The following is a 21,217-nucleotide window of genomic DNA, read 5'->3' as shown; positions in this document are numbered from 1 at the left end:
ACAAGGAGACTGTGCTGCCTACCTACTACATCTGAGCAGGGGTCTAGGTCCTCACCATGCATGGCACTTGGTGGGTGCATCAGTCTCTGCAACACCCATCCCCCCTCCCCTGGCCAGATTTGTTGACTCCATTGTTCTCCTTATGGAGTTCCTGTCCCCTCCAGATCCTTCCATCCCCCAGTTCTTCCATAAGACTCCCTGAACTCCACTCTGAAACTTGGCTGTGTGTCTCAGCATCTGTAGAAGCTACCCTTTTAAACAATAAGTTTAATGAACAGCAGTTTAAACAAGTATAAAATAGATAAAGTTCAAATGCATTCCCTGCCTCCCGAATACCAGACTCTTCCATGCTGTGCTCCTAGCACATTAGCAAGATTCTCCCACTAGAGAGCAGGGCCTTGACAAAGCATGGAGGACGCACAAGTTGAGCTTCAAAGACCAGAGAGCATTTACTTCTAGACTCAGCACCAGCCCTTGGTGATATAAAAACCATGAAGCTGTTGATGGTATAGACCATCATGTCATATCGTATAAAATGAGAAGAATTAAAATAGTCCCCTCAGAGGGCTGCCGTGAGACTCAAAATGAGCTAGAGTTTGCAATGTACTACAGTGCTTTAGAAGGGAGAGCTGCAGACTCAGAGACTGCTGTTGTTCTCATGTGTCATATGCTGAAGAAACAAGAATCATGGTGAAGGAATAGAGTGTTGCATAATTTGCATGGTGAGCGTTTGAAATAATTTGTTATAGAATTGTGAATGCACTTCAACTACTAGCTAGTGCTGTAATAAATTTAATTTAAAAAATTAAAGCAATAGAATATAGTGTAATTTTCAAGACATAGAGCATATTGGGTGTATCCTTGTAGCATAATAAAACTGAACCATGTAGGATAAAGCCAGGAACTGCAAGGTATTTTCTACCATTTCCTGAAAAATGTCATTATGAATTATACATTAGCAGACGTTCTTTCTGGAAAGACAGTGGTTGTAAACGGCGTTTGTTAACGGCACATGTTGATAGCACTAGCTATAATTATAGTCAGGAAAGCAAAAAAGAAAAAAGAAAAATCATTTCTTTCTTAGAAGACTGTACATCACAAATGAAACTTATGGTAAAATTGCTCTCAATCCCTAGAGAAGAGCATCAAATATATATATATATATATATATATATATATATATATATATATATATATATATATATAGTATGTCACTGTCAGCAAGTGATAGCCTTTTTAAAACTCCCCTAAGCCTACCTACCCCATATTTTTTTAACCCTTCCAAATTTTTAGCCTTAGTTCATGCAACTCAGAATATGCCCTCTCCTTCCAGGCTGACTTCATACATTTCAGGACACACCTTGAAAGGAACTGGAACATAGTTGTGCCTTCTACATCAACTTTCTTGGTTAACAGAGAGATTTGCCACAACCAAGAAAATCGCTTGTATTTCTCCTCCACTTTCTTCTGCTATCTTTTTCTTTGTTGTTTTTTCCCCCAGCTCTTTCATTTTGTCCTAGTAATCTTTCATTTTGCTTAGTAATCTTTTGGTTCTTTCTTGGTGTAGTATATGTCCTTCCACACAATATAATAAATTATGCCAGCTCAATGTGACATTTTACAACCTTGGGCAGGTGGATATATGTGACTTTTGATGAGCACAATCCCATTTGGTCCAAGTGACAGTTGTTTACCTGGTTCTGGTTTGTTGTGCATTTCTCTGTGAATGAAGTCTAGAATTAAGAAACTAAAGACACATGAAGCTTTCTGAATGTCAGTATTAGAAGCTACGACAGGGATGTGCTTCCAACAGCAGGAACAACAGCGCCACGAACAGGTCAATAGTAACCAGAACCAACTTGGGTGGAAGGTTGGAAATAATTTTAATCCAGAACACGTGACTCTCTGATAAAGGAGCTCTGGTGGGAGCTCCTTCACCTGCGGATGGCACCTAAGCACTGCCTAGAACTCTATGTTCTTCATGAACCAGGTTCCCTTTCTCAGCTGAAATAATGAGTAGCTGTGATCCAGACTGAGTGTAACTTGTGAAAGTGAATTGAAATGTAGCATGTGCTTCCAGGAAAGCTGATGAGGCCTGTACAAGAAAATTGTAACTGTTACTGTTTAAATTTTTGCTAGCATGTATTTAATCTCTAAATACATACTGATCTAAAAAGGACTTTTTGTTTTTCAGTCCAGATACTTGGCTTAGTAGACTTTGTATCTTTCTAATAAAAGAATTATACTAATCATGGGGGCGGGAGAAATGGCTCAGTGGTTAAGAGAACCTACTGGTAAGAGTGCCAAATAGGCTTGCAGGGGCCCTGGCTTCAGTTCCCAGCACAACACAGGTCTGCTCACAGCCACCTTTAATTCCCGCGACAGTGAGTCACACTCTTTCCTAGATTTCACCATTGCCTGCACTCAGTGTGTACAGCTCCGCACAGCGACATATGCACTACATAATCACGTCATCTAAAATAAAAATAATAACTAAACTAATACCAGTAGAACAATATTAAGGAAACAAAATATTAGTTCATATTAAATACTTAGTCCATAGCTATCGCATAATTCTATATCAAAGTAACAATTATATCTATGAAATCAATTAGATCATTATTTAAAAGATTTAGTCAATGCTTTGACGAGATCATAGTGTATATATGTAAGTTAGACTTTTTCCTCTAGAACATATCCTAAATTACCTCTATTTTATCCCTTCAAATCCTCTGTTTCAACAAAGAATAAAGCTTAGCTGAAAGTTTATATTACTAAACTATTGGTTTTCAATTAACAACAGGGATATTTTAAAAATAATATTCTGATTAAAATTAAGATCAAAATAGAAGTCACAGAAGTGAGTTAGCTAGTAAGTCATAGGGGAAACCTTCCAGGGAAGTGAAGGATTTTTTTAAGCCATAGAAGCCTCCTAAAATATATACATATTTAAAGGGAATTTAAACTGAGTTACTATATTATGGGGAGAGGTAACAATAACCTACAAGTCATTGTATGCTACCAAATAAAAGACCCAAGAATTAAGAATGGGTTACGGCTTTTTGAGTTGCTCATTAATGGGGCTGAACAGGAGTTCCAAACACCCTCCAGAATTTGACAGTAAGATCCACCTGCTGAAGATGCCATGTGCTTATGTCATAGAGCATGGAGAACTCTAGCTGGTACTCAAGTGGAAGTCTCATCCTTCTGGCTTGCGGTCATGCTGCTTGAAGGTACTGTACATGTTACCAGAAGAGAAAAATTAATTATCAGTCTCATCTGCTGTGAACTCTCAGAACTACAAAAAATGGCGTATCTGCAAGATATGCCCACTGGTACAATAGTGACTCAAATATTACAGAAATAATCAACCACTTTTTTTAAAAATTGGATGTAAGGCCCATTTCATAAGATGGAATTCATACTCTACATTGTCAACAAGACCAAGAACCAGAGGCTAGGTAGGCCATGTACCCTAGGGGAAAGTCTGCTATTATTATTCTGCTGATGAATAGATACAGCAATAAAACAATGGCACACCATTATATGCATAGACATATGATGTATGCATTGGAGAAACATTTTTGTAGTATATGGCAATTAACACACAAACCTACATGTGGCAAATATATAGAACACAGGAGATTTCGGGATGCTCAGCCTTCAGAGGGATCTCTGTCACACTCTCCCTTCAAGGCTCAAAGAGTTAAGCAGAAGAGGAGGGAAGATTATAAGAGCCAGAGATATAAGGAAACAGTGTCTTCCAGGCACAGCAGAGCAGATGCACTTAAGAACCCACTGAGATTGTCAGTGCACACAAGACCTGCACAATTCCAGCCAGACAAAATCCCAGCACAAAGGGGTGGACATAGGCATTGAGTCCCACATCTAACCAAGGAGCTGTGGCCAGTAGACACGTGCTGGGAGAAATGAAGTCAATGTTCTGTAATGAGTGACACTGTGCATTACAACCACACTCAAGGCAGGTCCCATGATCAGGAGTTGTCAGCCAGTGCAAACAGAACCCCACAGTTTTGAGAGAGAGAAAGCAAGAGATTGAGTAATTATGACGGTGCAAGGGGCCGAGAGAGGGAAGTGAAGAAATAAGGGAGGAATACTTTACAAGCCCAAACTATTAAAATAACTGATATGACTATATTATTTGTAAGTAAGACAGCTAAGAAATGAGAACCTACTGTCGAAGAAATAAAACTTTCCTTGGAAAGTCTCACTTCCCATTTGTCACTAGTCAGACGAAACGGATATGGGTAAGCTGGAGATGCTAGCTAAGAGTGCTTTGGGCATATCTCAACTAACACTTTCTACTTTTCTCAAGACCTTTGTTTTGTGTGAGGCATTGAATTAATGAATTTTATAGAGTGAATATTGAAAAGTCTAATTCACATTAGAAGCATCCCACTTCTCTGAAAAGAGGGATTTATTTTAGGAGGGAAAAAATCTAAAAATTATACTGCCATGAATCCTCTTACATGTTCTACAGGTGCTCGCCTCTAAAAGTAAAAGGAGATCAGCTCAGATTTCTAATGACAGTTTATGTGCTGCTCTCACTGAGATGGTCTGATGGTCTTCTGCCATCTACTGGAAAATGACAGAAGAGCCACAAAGACCATTATGCAGTATAGTCGAAACATACTCTTAGAAGACATATTTTTGGTCTGAATTCACATTTTTTCCACAAAAAAAAATCCTCTTACTTTTAAAGGAACACCTCATCCTAAGTCTCCTCTAAACAAACAAAAAATAACATTACTCATTTGCAGAAAAGTTCTCTGACCCGTGTAAATGTATCCATGTATTCAGTCAAAGCATACTCTTATATTTTTATGGATAAATAACATACCACTGCAACCACAGAGTTGATCTCCTAAAGTTGCTAAGGATACTTTGTTTAAATAAGCCTACTTGTGTGGGGAATTGTTAGTTGTGGTTGCCCTCAAGTGTTTATGAGGCGAACTACAAACTAGAAGAGAAAAAAAAATCCCTATGAAGCAGCAGCTGCTGGCATATTTTCAGATGTCTTGCTAGTGATGATTGGTCAATCTAAGATACCTACAGGTTTCCATGGCACCAGGACTGTTTCTGATGGGACTGAATTTTGAGCCCAATCCCTACCCAGCGTGATCATAAGGTTACTTTAAGGAGTTTTGAAAGTTTCTTTCACAATATTATTTCCATATGGGACAAATACTCTAATTCCCTGTAGTTATTTATTTAATTTATTAATGATGCCAAAGGGGCATTTCATCACTGGTTCTCAAGAAGACTGAATTGGTGATGTTAGTTATGATACGGCTTTCGAGGGTTGGGGATGTTGAATTATTTCAGGGTTTCTTTAAGCTAAATTGTCCAACTATAAGCCATAATTCATAATGGAAATTTTCTAAGACCTAAGATAAATATATTTGTCAGGTCTCAAATAAGATGTATGCAGACACCATGAGTTTGACAATATCTTATGTTCATTGTTTCTAAATATGAGTGTCCCTGCCAAATCCTCTCAAAATCATGTTATGGGCAATAGCAGAAGAAAGGGAGAAAGGGAGCCAGGGTTCTTATTATATTTTAATGGTATCAAGAGGGCAGAACATAGTCAGAGTGTGGTGTTTCCAAGTAGGGACTTTGGAAAATGACTAGATTGAGTTTGTTGGTGGAGTATCTGTGAGCAAATCCTAGTGGTGTTATAAGGACAGAGGGAAAAACCATAGAGACAACGAGATACATACATATTCCCAGAAAATGCATGATAGTCATGAAGCCTTCACCTGAGTGTACACCAGGACCTCCACACTCCAGAACTGTGAGCCAGAAACATCCTCCTATTCTTCTGAAAAGAACCTACAGAATCCTATTTGATGCATTAAAAAAAACCATCATAAGTGAGAGCACCATGATAAAAAGAGATATTTTACTTCACATGGAACTAAAAAAAAAAAAAAATAACAGTTAAAATTTTCACAGAATATGTTTTGCTTAGTACAAATCCAGAGAGCCAACAATGATTATGCCAGTGACTTTTTCTTTTCCCGAAGTGTGCAGTTCAGAACCAGAAAATGTGCAGGCTGACCCTGAAAATTACACCAGCCTCCTGGTCACGTGGGAACGACCTCGCGTTGTTTACGACACCATGATTGAGAAGTTTGCGGTGCTGTACCAGCCGCTGGAGGGGAGCGACCAAACCAAGCATGAGTTTTTAACAGATGGCTATCAGGACTTGGTAACTATAAGATGAATTACTTTCTGTCTGATAACAGTATAGTTTGACTTCCAAGGTAAGAACTTGCAAATAATTATGTGTTTTTGCCTTTAGTCACTTTATATTTTGAGTGAAGGTGTTCCCAGGAACACGGACATAATAAATGGTGTCAGTTAAAAGATAGAAGTAAATACACTGTTAACAACATTATGAGAGTTGGATATGTATGGAAAACATAGGCACTGGACATTATTAGTGCACCCCTCCTTTATAAATAAAGTGATATAAAGTATTCTAGTGATAATCTCCCACTTGGCTTGAGAATCTCACCTTGTACAAGTTGTGTATTCTATACTATCTCAGGAGGAAAGAAAAACAGGTAGGGGGCTCAAAAGTCCTTTGCTTTGCATTAGATTCCTAAGTGGCAAATGTGAAATGGCAACTGGGTCAGAACTTTGACAATAGAATAACATAAAAGGCCCCCTTAGCCATGCGTGTAAATTACAGAAACTAAAGTTCAGGATCCTTCTGTGGCCCAGTGTTAGACGTTGATTTGGTAGGGAAGGCTGGGCCCTATGGTGGTGGACTGGCCACCCCTCATCTGGGTGCAGGTGCAGGAAGACACTGCCACACCAGAAAAGACTCAGAGCTCTACAACCCAGGCAGCAAGACCGCAGGCCCTGGGAACCTACTTAAATAAGCCTGTTATTATCAGCATGTTTGACAGCATATGGATACAATAAATAAAAATTTTAGCTACTCTTACATTTATTTGTCTAAAAAATAGAGATAATGATATAGGGGAATTGAGGAATTCATGAACAAATATTTCCTTTCGTAATTCATAAAGAAGATAGCATATTGCTTTGTAAGAGCACATGCATGCAAATACACATACATGTATGCACACATAAAATAAAGAGAAGTTATTAATTTTTCACTCTTAATGATTTTCTGAGAGTAACATTTTGCATAATTCATAATATCTTTCTTCTAGGGTGCTATTCTCAGTAATTTACTCCCTAATATGAGTTACGTTCTTCAAATAGTGGCCATATGCACTAATGGCTTATATGGAAAATACAGTGACCAGCTGATAGTCGACATGCCTACCGAGGATGCCGGTGAGTGTTTTCCCCCAGATGCCCTTCTGTTTTCTGAGTAAAGGAAGCCATTTTGGTTACTCAGCACATGTGTTTGCTGTTTTTTAGGTGGTTTTATAAAGTTTATTTTTTATTTGCATTTATGGAAATGGGCTTCACTATGGCTTTTTATACATATTTGTGTGTGTCGACTCCTGCACTCTTCTCCACTTCCCTCCCACTGGTCCCGTTCTTACCCTCAGTAGCCACTCTTCTGTTTCCACGTAATGTATATTCTGTTACCTCCAGACACTTAGGACATCTTTTTTTCCCACACATAGAGTCCTTTCTAGCTTTATGACCTGTACAAACCCATCCCTACATATATATGAAAATTAAAATCTAGAATTCACATGTGAAAGAAAAAACAACGTATTTGTCTTTGGGGGTCTGGGTTACTTAGCTTCATGCAGTATTTTCCAGCTTCACCAATCTTCCTGCCAATGTCATGACTTTTTGTAACGAGTGACTTCAGTCTACTGTGTGTATGGACCACAGTTTCTTCATCCCTTCATCTGCTGATGGACATTTAGGCTAGTCCCATTTGCTGCTATTGTGAATAGCATAGCAGTAAAAATAGACATGGTACCTAGGACAGAAAAATAAAGAAATCATTTTCAAAACTAGAGAGGGAGGGAGGGAGGGAAGAAGGAAGAAAGAAGAAAGGAAAGAAAGAAAGAAGACAAAAGGCCAATAAATATTTTAACAAACATTCAATATCTTTTGCCATGAGGAAATGTAAATTTAAGACCTTTTTGAGATTCCCGTTCACCCTAGTCAGAATGGCTCCCTTCATGAGGGAAAAAAAGACAACCAATGCTGGTGAGAATGTAACAAGAGAACCCATGTTCATTGTTGATGGGAGTGAAAACTGGTGAAGACCTGTCCAAAACTTAAACACAGAACTGACTTTTCTTTTTGAACAAAGGGAAAACTTTTTTTTTGTTATGTCTGGTTTCCCAGGTAATTCCAGGAGGCTTGGAATTCTTTATTTAGCAAACTCAATAAAGGCAATCTGTACATTTATTATTAATAAGTATTAATAAATATAAAATATTGGCACTAATTAAATAAGAAAACCAAGATCTATACATGTTTGCAAAAGTCATCAAGCGGACATCGAGACTCATTTTGGACTTGCTTAAGAGTTGGTTTCACTTGTATTTGTTTCCTTTTCAGCCCCCAAAGCATGTAGTAAGTATACGCTAGGATCGTGCCAGGTATTTTCAAGTGTCTATACAGAGCTTCTCAAGGTTGACTTCGAGCAGTTTTCCACCTTTTATAATTTGATTGTGGGGCATGTTTTTCTCTTTCTTAATATAGTAACTGTATTTATGCAATCAAAAGTTGTTTCTAACTGCATGCACCCTTTCTAAACATTAAGGGAAAATCTCTTTGATCCCAAACATATGCAATAAACAAATCAAGATATAGGCATAATTTGATGATTTAGAGATTTACCTAGCTTTCTTTTTATCACTGAAAGGAGTTTTCAAGTGTCAGAATTGGTGTGTATGTGTGTGCATGTGTGTGTGCGTGTGTGTGTGTGTGTGTGTGTACATGTATGTATAAGCATGCCTCACAATATACATACTCACACAAATGCATATATGCATACATAAATGTGAATGTTCTTTAGTCACCCCATCCTGATTCTAGTCATAATAATTATGACATATCTGTTTTATGTACGGAGGGGGAAATGCCTTGCTTTCATTATTTAAACGCTGTGGCAGTAGTTTAACTGGATGCGAGCTCACATAATGAGTGTGCTTCATCACCTTGTGTGGACTGTCCTAACTAGTTGACTTGTAACAGTAAGGGACATGAGACTGTTTACTACCACAATGCATTCCTTTCGCCACAAACCCTGGAAGGCTGCTACCTACTGACAGTTGATGACTTGTTCGGTGATGGCATGGGTGGTTTTTAATATTATGCCTCAAGGCCTCTATATTACCATTTTCCTACTGCTTTTATTTAGGTTTTTTCCCCTCAAAAATGGAGCTTTTTAAGAAATCATATTTAAAGGTGAGATTCACAGGAACTGACCACAGTTGCATTCTGTGTCACGATATCACCGGAAACAGCAGCTTTCCAAAGTTTCCCACATGTACCTACCCAGAAAGTGACATCCGTAACAGGACAACATCGTCCAGGTTGCCATTCATATACAGACAGATCAAAACGCATCACATAAGCATCTCCCTAGTCCTCCTGGTGCATTTTAGTATAAATTAAATCGGGCATATTCACTTAATTATTTTGTTTTAGTTCAATCACCATCATTTCAGTACATAATGCAGATTACAAGGAACTTATAAGAAGTGAGTTTTCTTACTTTATCTTGGTCTATGCTGGACACTGGGCCAAAATTTTCAACTTTCAAATTTTTTTTTCTTTTTCTTTCATTTTGAGATACTTATTGCATATGAGGACAATCAAATGGATTTCTTCTCTGTAACGTACCTCTGAGTGCTTTGTACTTTGAATGAGTCTATATTGGCACATTGCTAATCACTGTAGTATTTTCTCGTGTGTACAAAATAATAAATATTACAACTTAATTTCTGTTTATTCTAAGGATCGGGACACTGTTGAACATTTCTATGATGGGATGCTACATTTAAGCTCTGTGGATGGCACAGTCCGCTAAAGCGCTCTGTACAGTGTTAGGGCTTTAGTATATGGTGGCATTTGAGTGGATGAGTGTGAGAACCCAAGCTATTGAACATAGTAGGTAGACTGCTCATAACTGTACACACCAAAAACGTCTCTTCTTCAAGAACCAGTTTATTTCAATCTTAGAGTTTTCTTACTAACTATGAAGGCAATATTAGCTCTATTACAGTTCTCCCCCCTGAATTTAAAGGCTGAATTTTAATTCATTAACACTTACAATTCACATTAGCTAAAATGTTGTTATTATAGTAAACATAGGGCAATGAAACCACCTTCTAGTTGGGGAAAACAAACTTTTGCTATCTTTGTGGCTAATATAGGAATGTGTTGGGCTGGCCATTTCATTCTGTTCACTTTGCCACTCCCTTGCCTTGGTGATGTTATAATACATACTATTGAATTATTCAGCTGTTATTTAAAATAAGCTGTTCTATAAATGCTGCATAGCTTATTGATCTTGTTCAAATAAAACAAAGAAGGTAATTTATCATTGCTCTCATGTTTTCATAGTCTCAAGTATTCACTCAATATATGAGGAAAATTCCTAATTTGATTAAATTGTACATTTAAATATATAATTTTATAACTTTATCACTAATTTTATTTGTCACTTTATATAATGATATTAAAATATACTAACACCCATTAAGTGTTATTTCAAGCACTGTTTTAAGATCCATGCACAAATTCATATTAAGAAAATGATTTTAAAGTCTCAAGGATGCCCTCAGAAATATTTCTCTTAAAAGAAGTATTCTTTTAAGAGACATTTTAGGAAATTATATTTACAAATGAATAATTCATGAATATATTTACTGTAATTAACCATAAGTATGTTTAATTCTCTTTTCTGATGAACATTGTACAGAAAAGAGGGTACTTTTCCATACATATTTTAAGGTTTTGATAACTAAATGTGTTAAATTTAAGCACATGACCAGATAAATTCACACACATTTTCCTATCTGTCCTCTGTGTGCTTTGCAGTTTTTCTCTAGGTGCCTTGTTGCATTGCTGCATCTGCCATTACTCCTCCTGCATCATGCCATGCTACTAATGTTATGACATAGTTATGTTTTAAATCATAATTTGGAACAATTGGAGTCTACGTTACTGTTACACTATGCGCTGTGAAACTTGCCTTACCTTAAAACAATTAAATAATTTTGCTGTCAAACTTATCAGTGTTGCTTCTTTGTATTACAAAATATTAAGGTACTAATGTGTTACTTTTAGGTATATATAAGATTACATGTGCCTCAAAACAGAGTATGCCACCTGCGTTTGTTCAGCTATTACACAAATGTAGATTATAAGTATTCACTCAAAAAGAAAAAGAGGGGGGTAGAAGACTGACACAGGCATAAACTCACTATCAGACTTTCCCCCAGACTTCTTGGAACCTATTTTGCTGAAGTCAGGATATTCTGTAAACCAATACTACTAAAATATTACTTACTATTTTTGAAGAAATTACCAGCAAGGGAAGATGAATATGAAGCATGTTGCTATTCAGTTCTACCTTGGATGTTGGGGTTTTAACCCTTCATACTCAAAAGTCTGACTTTGGAATCGTGAAGGAAACACAAACAATTTTTAAAACTCTCCTACTTATTAAGCCCCAGAATTTCTACCAAAATGATCTGAGTCCATTTGGAAACCAAAGCAAAGATCGTCCGAAGAGAGTTTGAGCTTGGCACTGTGAAGGCACCTGCTCCCTGAGATTGACATGGGATCGAGAGGATCCACATAGGCTGATCCAGGACCTAAGACATCCAGGGGAAGGCTTGTTCTTAACAGGGACAGCAAACTCAAGTACAGCAGCAGTCACTCACACTCTGGGCTTCCACGCTTGGATTAGAATACCAATTTCATTTTACAGTAGCCCTGATCCATATAGTTAACTAATGCTCACTAGTGTACAGTACAATATGCCATACACAGTAAGAATATTGAAATGAAAGGAAGTTAACCTTCATGCCAATTCTGTCAAATTAATAAGATAATTAGGTTGTTTCCATTAAAAAGATGAAGGTAAACAGGCTTATAAGTCAAAAACATCTCCTGAAGCATGCTGAAAGGAGTATACAGCTGTTGAGGATTTTTTCATAAAGGTGAAAAACATATGCCTCATTAAGAAATAATTCGCTATAGTCTGCCCTTATTATCATCAAAATGGTTCAAAGAAGATGAGAGTGTGTGGCCTCTGGGAATCTCAGGTAGTGTCTCACAGACTGAGTTTGAACATTGCTGCACATTTGGACTTTTCTCCCCTAGCTGTAACTTTCAGAAAAAGAAGTTGAAGGCCGTTTCAGATACTGTACATTGTAGATTGTTAACTGCCTAACTACCCACATGTTGGTCTTCTTTCACAAAGGCACAGGTGTTTGACAGGATTGAAACTACTGTAACTTGGAACCATTATGAGTAAAAGAGATGAAACCCAGTTGTCTGGGAATAATTACATAGGGACAAATACAGACCAATTGATCTGTATAAATTTCCACCCTTTTTTATAGTCCAACTGGTTATGAAGAAATAAGAATTTAGCTTAAGTCTAGGAGTATTTCCAGTGCCGATTTTCACTTTGATAGCACAGAAGCTTGGTAAGGGTAGGTAACTGAAATAGCTAAGCTTTTAAGAGCGTTAAGTTCAAATCTGAGGAGTACATTTATAGACGTTATGTGACTTCTTTTCCAAATAGAGCTCACATCCCCACCACATATTGCTTTTATATCTATTAATAGTTAGGGAGTTTCTGGTAATAAAAGTGAACTTGTGATAGTCTGTATTGAAAGGGATGTCAAAAGGAGATGAATATTTAATATCAGTTCGGCTGTGCTGCGGATTTCTTTAGAATATGCACTTATTGTGTCAAGACTTAAACACAGGGATAAAGCAGCATCAAGGTCGAGCAGAGATAAGCTGCCAAGGGAGTGGAGCCTCGTAGAAGCCTGTACATAATACAAACATCTTCACAACAACCAAGCCCTCTCTGCCACCATGTTTATCCAATTTCAAATAACCCAGACACTTGCCTGAAGCCTGAGAAATACCCACCAGCTCCCAAGAATTTGTCAGTGTGCTGTGTTTCTTTCTGGACACCAAGAAGCAGGGCTTTATCTTTTCTAGGCAAGCACTTGACCACAGAGCTACATCACTGGGCTCCTAGACTATTCTATCGCATGGTCACAGGCTTTATTAGCAACAATAAAAATGCACTGGTTTTGATTGGTTGGGAAAATAAAAAACAGACTTGAATGAATCTGGCTACGAAGTCTCTACAATAGCACAAATGCTATTGGCTGAATTTCCCTGGAGAAACACACAGGAATCTTTCTGTCTGGTTCTCCCTGGGGTCAGCCTGTGCTGGAGCTTGCTGATAGAAAGCTCTCCCTCTTATCTGATGCAGGATCCTGTATTGAGATAAGTATAAGCACAAATCAAAAGAGTAAGAAAGAATGACTTGGCCCTTAGTCAGAACTTCAGGAAGTTGACCAAATCAGAAAATTAACCCTGCCCAAGTCCCTAGAAAGTCCCTGTCCCCCTCAGCTCTACTTCTATCAGCCCTAAAGATGCACTGATTTTTTTTTTAATGGGATTGTCTTGACATTCAGTTTTATCACAGTCATGTCCTCTATATTTCCTTCTTACTTGTGACAAGAGTTGGGGTGGGCGTGGGGAAGATCAGTTTGAGTGGAAGATACAGATCAAGGTAAATGTTGTTGTCACACATCAGTTTGTGGTGCGGTGTCATAGGCTGCTCAGTAGTGTCAAAAACTAGAACTTGATGTTTTGATTTTGAGATATTTTCAAAATTAATGATTTTTCAGTTTTCTTTTAACTTTCTCTCTTTGTACTGAAAGATAAGCCTACAAGGCTGCAGAGTTGAAATGAAACTGTTAACAATATTTTTTTTAACTTTGTAGAACTTGAACTTTTTCCTGAATTAATTGGAACTGAAGAAATAAACAAGGTATCATAGTCATTTTATATTTAATGTTCTAAAATGTAAAAGCCAATCTAGAATTACTTCTTGGATTTTAAATGCTATTGTATTATTCACTGTTGGACTAATTGCTATGCTTTAATGTCACACATTCAGTATGCATGATTTATGACAAACCTGGAAGATATTTTATTAGTATAATATCCAAAAATAACTATAATGGAAAAAACTAACCAACTTTACAATAATTGTAGCTATAAGCTACGGCTATATTGGAACTCTGTAGCTTTTCATTTTTTTCTAGTAATATTTTCCTAGTTTTTAAAATTGCTACAGTTTATAAATAACCAATGATTGATAGACTCATAATAAATATGGACCAGGTTATAACTGGAATAATTTTTGTATTTGAGCTATTCATATAAAGAGTATACATTTCTAGCACAATGTCCTCTAAATAAATAAACATTTGAGAATATCAACAAATTTTAATACTATCTTACTATTTGACATGACAGAAACCAATTGTTGAGTGAATGTGTAGTTCAACCTAACCCCAAATATATTGTTCATCACAACTGAAACTATATTGTTAAACCTGGCACTCTGGATGACATAAACATGTGCATATGTATAAATTGTGGGAGAACAGAGAACAGGTGGTAACTAATGCCATTATCCAGGAATGCATTAAAATCAGGTTATAGTTTTACATATATAATTACCCCAGGGATTACTCTATCTACGTCTAATCTTTCTTACAGTGGATTATCTCACTCAAATACGTATATTACAACAAGAGCTCACAAAACTTATCTAGGGGTAGCTTTGGGTGTGGCCATATGATGATGCTCACATGTACACAAACAATGCCTAAAATTACTAACAGAATCAAGCTAAAAGAAGGATCTTTTTGTTATGCTGCTAAATTGATCTCTTTTATCTGATAAACTAAAGCAAACCTTGGTTCTAGTAATCTAGTAAATGATATTGTTTGAGCTCTATCATGTATGAAATACAGTATGCAATTGTTTTTCATTATAATTTTCAGGATTACAATTTCCTGTTTATTTTTATTATTAATTAATATTAACACTAAAGAGCCCTCAAGTGATGATTACAAAAGTTGTTTGAAATCTTCCAATGTTTATTACTAACAAATTTCTATATAAAACTACAGTGTTCTGTTTATTATAGCATTTAGTTGTATGAATAGGCTATAAATTCTAGCAGTATAAGATTAGAGATCCTAAGTGACATATATAGGCATGTATGTATGTGTGTGTGTATGCCACACTACTTAAGTCTCACCAATTACATGGACTGAAAACACAAGCAGATCTTCTTATTAGAGAAGTAAGTTTCAATAGTTTTGAATTATATCTCTATCTATGTCTATTACAGTCTATCATGTTATACTTAAAGGCTCCTCTACAGGAGAAGGGAAAATAACCCAGCATATCTGTCCAGGTTCCAACAAGAAACAGATGTCACAGTCAAGTGTACTCATTGAGGTTGATTTAATGAAAGCCCGACTCAAAGATGTGTGAGACGGAAAAAGTACATCAAGAGGTGGTTTTCTACACGTGGGCCTACAGCTATTAGAGACTGTTTGCTATAACTACACCAGAAAGGCAGGGAGGACATATAGAGACTGTCTCCAAGCAGATCCTGTGACCTGTGTAGAGGGACAGAGCATTTTTTGGTGGACAATATTCTCACTCTCTTACATCCCACTTCCTAGCAAAACAGAATGTAAAACTGTGGAGAGTCAGGAAATAAGCAAGAGCATGTGTGGCTCACAGAGAAGAAAGACCTGTAAGAAGGCATGGTAGAACTAAAAAAAAAAAAAAAAAAAGAATCATTTCCTTGTGAGGAAGGTTGTGAGCTGAAAAAGAAAGAGGAAATTTATGGAAAAACTACAGTATAAAAATGCCATTTTATAACATAAAAGCAGAAAACGGTTTATGCTGCTGTGGGAAAGGAGTTGGAATGTGGGACTTAAAATGATGGGTCCAGGTTTAGTGGCTAGCCAGTTTAACTTTACAAAACAGTATATTTCATCCTATGGAAATTAACTATCATAGTATAGGACCAGGTCAAAACAGATACATTGAACAGTGTGCTTTCCCACAGGGTTACTTTGAGATGGGCTGAAAATACACCTCAACCACCCACTGTTTAATTCCTAATAACTTATGATCTTAAACTTGGTGTGGGAGTGAATGAGAGAGGCTGGGAGATGTTTGGATTGTATCCATGAAGAGTTTTAAGTCCCAAGTATTGAAATAAAAAGCCATGTGGTGAGGAGAAGAAAGATTACAGTTATGTAAGGACTTACAAGAAAGGGGTATCTGTTAAAATGTTTGTAGCATACATACATACATACATACATACATACATACATACACACATACATACACACACATATGCATACATAAATATGCATGTATACGACTACAGAGCATAAATAATATATTCTTGAAATTGTGACATACAATAGTAAGACCTAACAAAATTCAACAAAGTATGGAGAACAGTCAATCATCTCTCTCAGATTCCAAGAGGTGTCTAATTGAATTTCATAAAATTTAAGATCTGCTAGAAAAGAAATTGTCTAAAGCATATGTGTATAGCTTTTGCCCCAAAATATGCAATGGGAAAACCAGCTGAGTGCTACCAGACTCTCACACAATTGTTATGGCGATCTAGAGGGTTGACAGAAGGGTATGGTAAGTATGTTGACGTGGAGTCTAAACAAAGGTGAATATTAGTGCAGGGGCCCACAGACATCACTAATCTGTGGATAGCAACACATGACGTACCTTTGAGGAGACTCGGTTCAGAAAGAGGAAGGAAAAGATAAATGACAAATCGGGTTAAAGCGAAGATTTTCTTTTACGTTCGTTTTCAACATAAGAGGCCAGAATTCACTTAAACTTGTTAGAATAATCTGGGGATTTGAGAAAAGACAGAATGCTTGTGTTCAATTTGTAAAAAAGACACTAGAAAGTAGACTCCTACATAGATGTAGAGATAAGCTTTTGAAGGAAAGACTAACAAGTCCTTAGAGACAGTAGGACAGGAGGGGAAGGGAGACTTAGCTGAGCAGTTTTCGACGTGAGAAACGTGTGGGTTTTGTCCATTGGCTTCTGTTTTCTCTGGTAAGTGAATAAGAGCATCACCTGCTGAGAATGAGAGAGAGAGAGAGCAGGAGCTGGCAGGTGGGGGCAGTGCTCGGTGTTGGGGAGGTGGGCGGTGGGGGAGTAGGTGAATGTGGAGTGACATCACAGAGCTAGGTCTGCCTTACTGTTGAGCAAGAGGATAGGAACTTCATTTCATTAAGCTGAACATTGGTGCTCAGAGAGCCTGGGCTGGAATATGAAGTGAATATTTTTGTGCTACTGTTTCAGCTCCTTACTAACATTAAAATGAAGGCAGTTATCACTGAAGTGGCTTCCTTTAATTCAATTGTCTTCCCTAGTGAATAGAAAATAAAATTTATAGGACAGATGCCTGTTGAATTGATACATAGCATGAATAGAGTAGAATAAAATAGGAAAATGGTGTCCTATGAGAGAAGTCTTAAAGGTCGTACAAGTAAAAATCCATAGTATGATGCTGTGTAAGATATTTAGACTTTGTCTTTCTCTAGGTTCTTTATGCCCCTTTAAGTGTAGTTTGCCTTTTACAGGAGGAAGAATATGGAAAAGAAAACGAAGACGACACTGGCTCAAATCCCAGTAGAGACAGTGCCACAAACCGAATAAGGAAAAAGGAACCCCAGGTTTCTACCACAACGCACTATAATCACATGGGGACTAAATATAATGAAGCCAAGACTAACCGATCTCCAGCAAGAGAAAGTGAATTCTCTGGAAAGAGTGATGTTCTCAGCACAGCTCAGAATTCTACTTCCCAACAAGTTGCTGGATCTGATGCAGAAAAAGAAGTGTCCTTGCCTTCTCAGACTGGAACTAAGCTGCCACCACACAATGTGGAAGGTACTTCAGCCTCCTTAGACGGTGGATCTAAAACTCTCTTTGTCTTCCCACAGATGAACTTGTCTGGGACCGCGGAAACCTTAAATGTGGTTTCCATGACAGAGTACCAAGAAGTGTCTACTGACATCAGTGAGGAAGAAAACTTACTGACTGATTTCAAGCTCGATACAGGAGCCGATGAGTCTTCCGGTTCCAGCCCTGCAACCTCTACTGTCCCTTTTTTCTCAGATAACATATCCCATGGATATATGTCTTCTTCAGAAATGCCCGAGGCGATCACATATGATGTCCTTAAGCCAGGATCTACAACAGATGCTACGGAAGTATCGGGTTCAGACGAAGCCCTGAAGGATCCCGCTCCTGATGGCAGTACGTGGTTTCCTGGCTCCACAGATCTAACAACGCAGTCCGAGCCTGGGTCCAGCAGAGAGAGCTTCCTCCAGGATAGCTCCACAGACAGACACGTTGAGGAATCTAGGGAGAGAACTGAGTCATTCCCTGTGGATGCTACGGTGTCACAAGGTCCTTCAGTCACAGATATGCAAATGCCACAGTACTCTACCTCTGCCTACCTCCCGACTGAAGTAACGCCACATGCTCTCACGCCATCCTCCAAACCTCTTGACTTGGCCCCCACTGTCAACGTCCTCCACTCGCAGACAACTCAGCCAGTATACAACGGTGAGGCACCTCTTCAACCTTCCTACAGTAGTGAAGCCTTTCCTCTAGTCACCCCTTTGTTGCTTGACAGTCAGACCCTCAACACTACCCCTGCTGCTTCAAGTAGTGATCCGGCCTTGCATGCTACGCCTGTATTTCCCAGTGTTGGTGTGTCGTTTGAATCCATGCTGTCTTCCTATGACGGTGCACCTCTGCTCCCATTTTCCTCTGCTTCCTTCAGTAGTGAATTGTTTGACCAGCTGCATCCAGTTTCTCAGACCCCTCCACAAGTTCCTTCAGCTGCTCAGAGGGATAAGCTGTCTTTGCATGCTTCTCTGCTGGTGGCTGGGGCTGACGTGCTGTTAGAACCTAGCCTTGTTCAGTATTCTGACGCGGGGTCGTCGGACACGCTGGAATTTGGTAGTGAATCTGCTGTCCTCTATAAAACATCTATGGCCTCTCAGATTGAATCACCCAGCAGTGGTGTCATTATGCATGCATATTCGTCAGGGCCTGAACCTTCTTATGCGTTTGAGAGTTCCCACCATGTGCTCACTGCTTCTTACAGCTCTGCAATACCTATGCATGATTCTGTTGATGTATCCAATCAGAGGTCCTTACTTATCAATCCTAGCCATGTATCAATGCCTGGGTCCGCATTTATTACCCCAACTGCATCATTGCCGCAGCCTCCTCCTGCCCTCTCTGGCGATGGGGAGTGGTCTGGGGCCTCCTCTGATAATGAATTGCTTTTACCTGACACAGATGGGCTGCGAACCCTTAACATTTCTTCACCTGTCTCTGTAGCTGAATTTACACACACGACATCTGTGTTTGGTGAGGATGACATTAAGCCGCTCTCTGAAAGTGAAATAATGAATGGAAATGAAACTGAACTGAAAATGTCTTCTTTCGCTGAGATGGCATACCCTTCTAAAAGCACAGTCATGCCAAAGATGTCTGACATTGTAAAAAAGTGGGATGCGTCTTTACAGGAAACCTCTGTTTCTATTTCTAGCATGAAGGGCATGCTTCCAGAGTCTCTTGCTTATCCCATCACTAAGCTTTTTGATTGGGATATTAGTCAAGTTCCAGATATTAACTTCCCAGTTCAACCTACACACACTGTTTCTCAAGCAATTGGTGACCCTTGGCTTAAACCTGGGCTTGGCACAAACTCAGGGCCAGCATTCTCTGGCCCTGCTTCTAGTGAACTATTACACCCTTCAACCCAACCCTTGCTCTATGAGGCCACATCTCCTCTTAATACTGAAGCACTGCTGCAACCTTCCTTTCAGGCTTCTGATGTTGACACCTTGCTTAAAACTGCTCTTCCATCTGTGCCTAGTGATCCAGTATTGGCTGAAACCCCCAAGGTTGAGCAAAGTAGCTCTTCCACATTGCAGCCCATGGCATCAGAGTCCGCTTCACCTGAGAGCACGCTGCATTTTACAGCTCTACCAGTTCTCGATGCGTCACCTTCTATTACACACTCCACTGCACTTCCAGGTTTAACAGTTCCTTCCACAAGTGAGAAATATTTTGAACGAGCTTTGCTTAAGAGCAAAAGTCCCCACGAAGTGCGGCCATCTTTGCAGAGTAATGACGAGTTGTTCCAAACTGCACATCTGGACGTTAGCCAGGCCCATCCTCTGAAAACGAGGCACGCATTTGCTACTCCCACTGTATCAATTGACGAACCCCAAAATACACTTACAAGCGAGCTTGCGTATTCTCAGGAAGTTTTCACGCTCAGTGAAAGTTCTATTACTGATAAGGTACTTGCTGGCCTCCCAACGGGTGCTTCTGATGTGCTTGTATCTACTGACCATTCTGTCCCTTTAGGAAGTGGGCCCGTTTCCGTGACAACTGTCCCTCCCAGCAGAGACGATTCTGTGACCACAGCCAAGTTGCTTCTTCCCTCTAAAGCCACGTCTAAGCTGACTCCTAGTGCCCGATCGGATGCTAACGTAGTGGGAGGTGGTGACGATGGTGATGACGATGAGGATGAGGATTATGATGACGTAGATAGTGATCACTTTCCCAGGAATAAGTGTATGTCATGTTCACCCTATAGAGAATCACAGGAAAAGGTAACGAGTGACTCAGACACCCAGGAGAACAGTCCTGTGGATCAGAGTGACCCAATTTCACATTCACTATTTGAGAATGCAGAAGAAGAAGATGGAGGCACAGGTGTCACTAGTGTGGACAAAGGTCCTGGCAAATCAGCGCCAACAAGTACGCTACCCCAGAAGCACAGTGATGGAGAAGAGGACAGTGACATTCAAATGGGCAGTGCTATCCTTGCTCTCACCCCAGAATCTAAAGCATGGGCAGTTTTGACAAGTGATGACGAGAGTGGGTCAGGGCAAGGCACCGCAGATAGCCTTAATGATAACGAGACATCCACAGATTTCAGTTTCCCAGATGTTAATGAAAAAGATGCTGATGGTGTCCTGGAAGCAGATGGCACAGGCATAGCTCCTGGATCTCCACGGTCCTCCACGCCCTCTGTTACTAGTGGGCACTCGGGAGTATCCAACAGTTCAGAGGCAGGTTAGTT

At 38.9% G+C, this 21,217-nt stretch overlaps 1 protein-coding gene across 9 annotated transcripts in view; it reads left to right on the top strand.

Annotated features, from left to right (window-relative positions):
• Positions 1-21,217, top strand: part of PTPRZ1 (protein tyrosine phosphatase receptor type Z1) — a 184,648-nt gene that overhangs the window by 117,339 nt on the left and 46,092 nt on the right. For 4 of the 9 annotated variants that reach the window (XM_084787564.1, XM_084787563.1, XM_084787562.1 and 1 more), the window contains exons 9-12: positions 6,051-6,235; positions 7,212-7,338; positions 13,968-14,014; positions 17,682-21,210. In XM_084787564.1, the coding sequence (XP_084643690.1) occupies positions 6,051-6,235; positions 7,212-7,338; positions 13,968-14,014; positions 17,682-21,210 (3,888 nt within the window). The remainder of the gene's footprint in view (positions 1-6,050; positions 6,236-7,211; positions 7,339-13,967; positions 14,015-17,681; positions 21,211-21,217) is intronic. The other 5 variants (XM_084787568.1, XM_084787566.1, XM_084787569.1 and 2 more) reach the window with 2 other exon arrangements.

The sequence above is a fragment of the Acomys minous genome, assembly GCF_964271855.1.
Source record: "Acomys minous genome assembly, chromosome: 6".
Taxonomy (NCBI): Eukaryota; Metazoa; Chordata; class Mammalia; order Rodentia; family Muridae; genus Acomys; species Acomys minous.
Note: the sequence above shows the minus strand (reverse complement) of the source record. Positions and strands in the feature narration are given on the sequence as shown.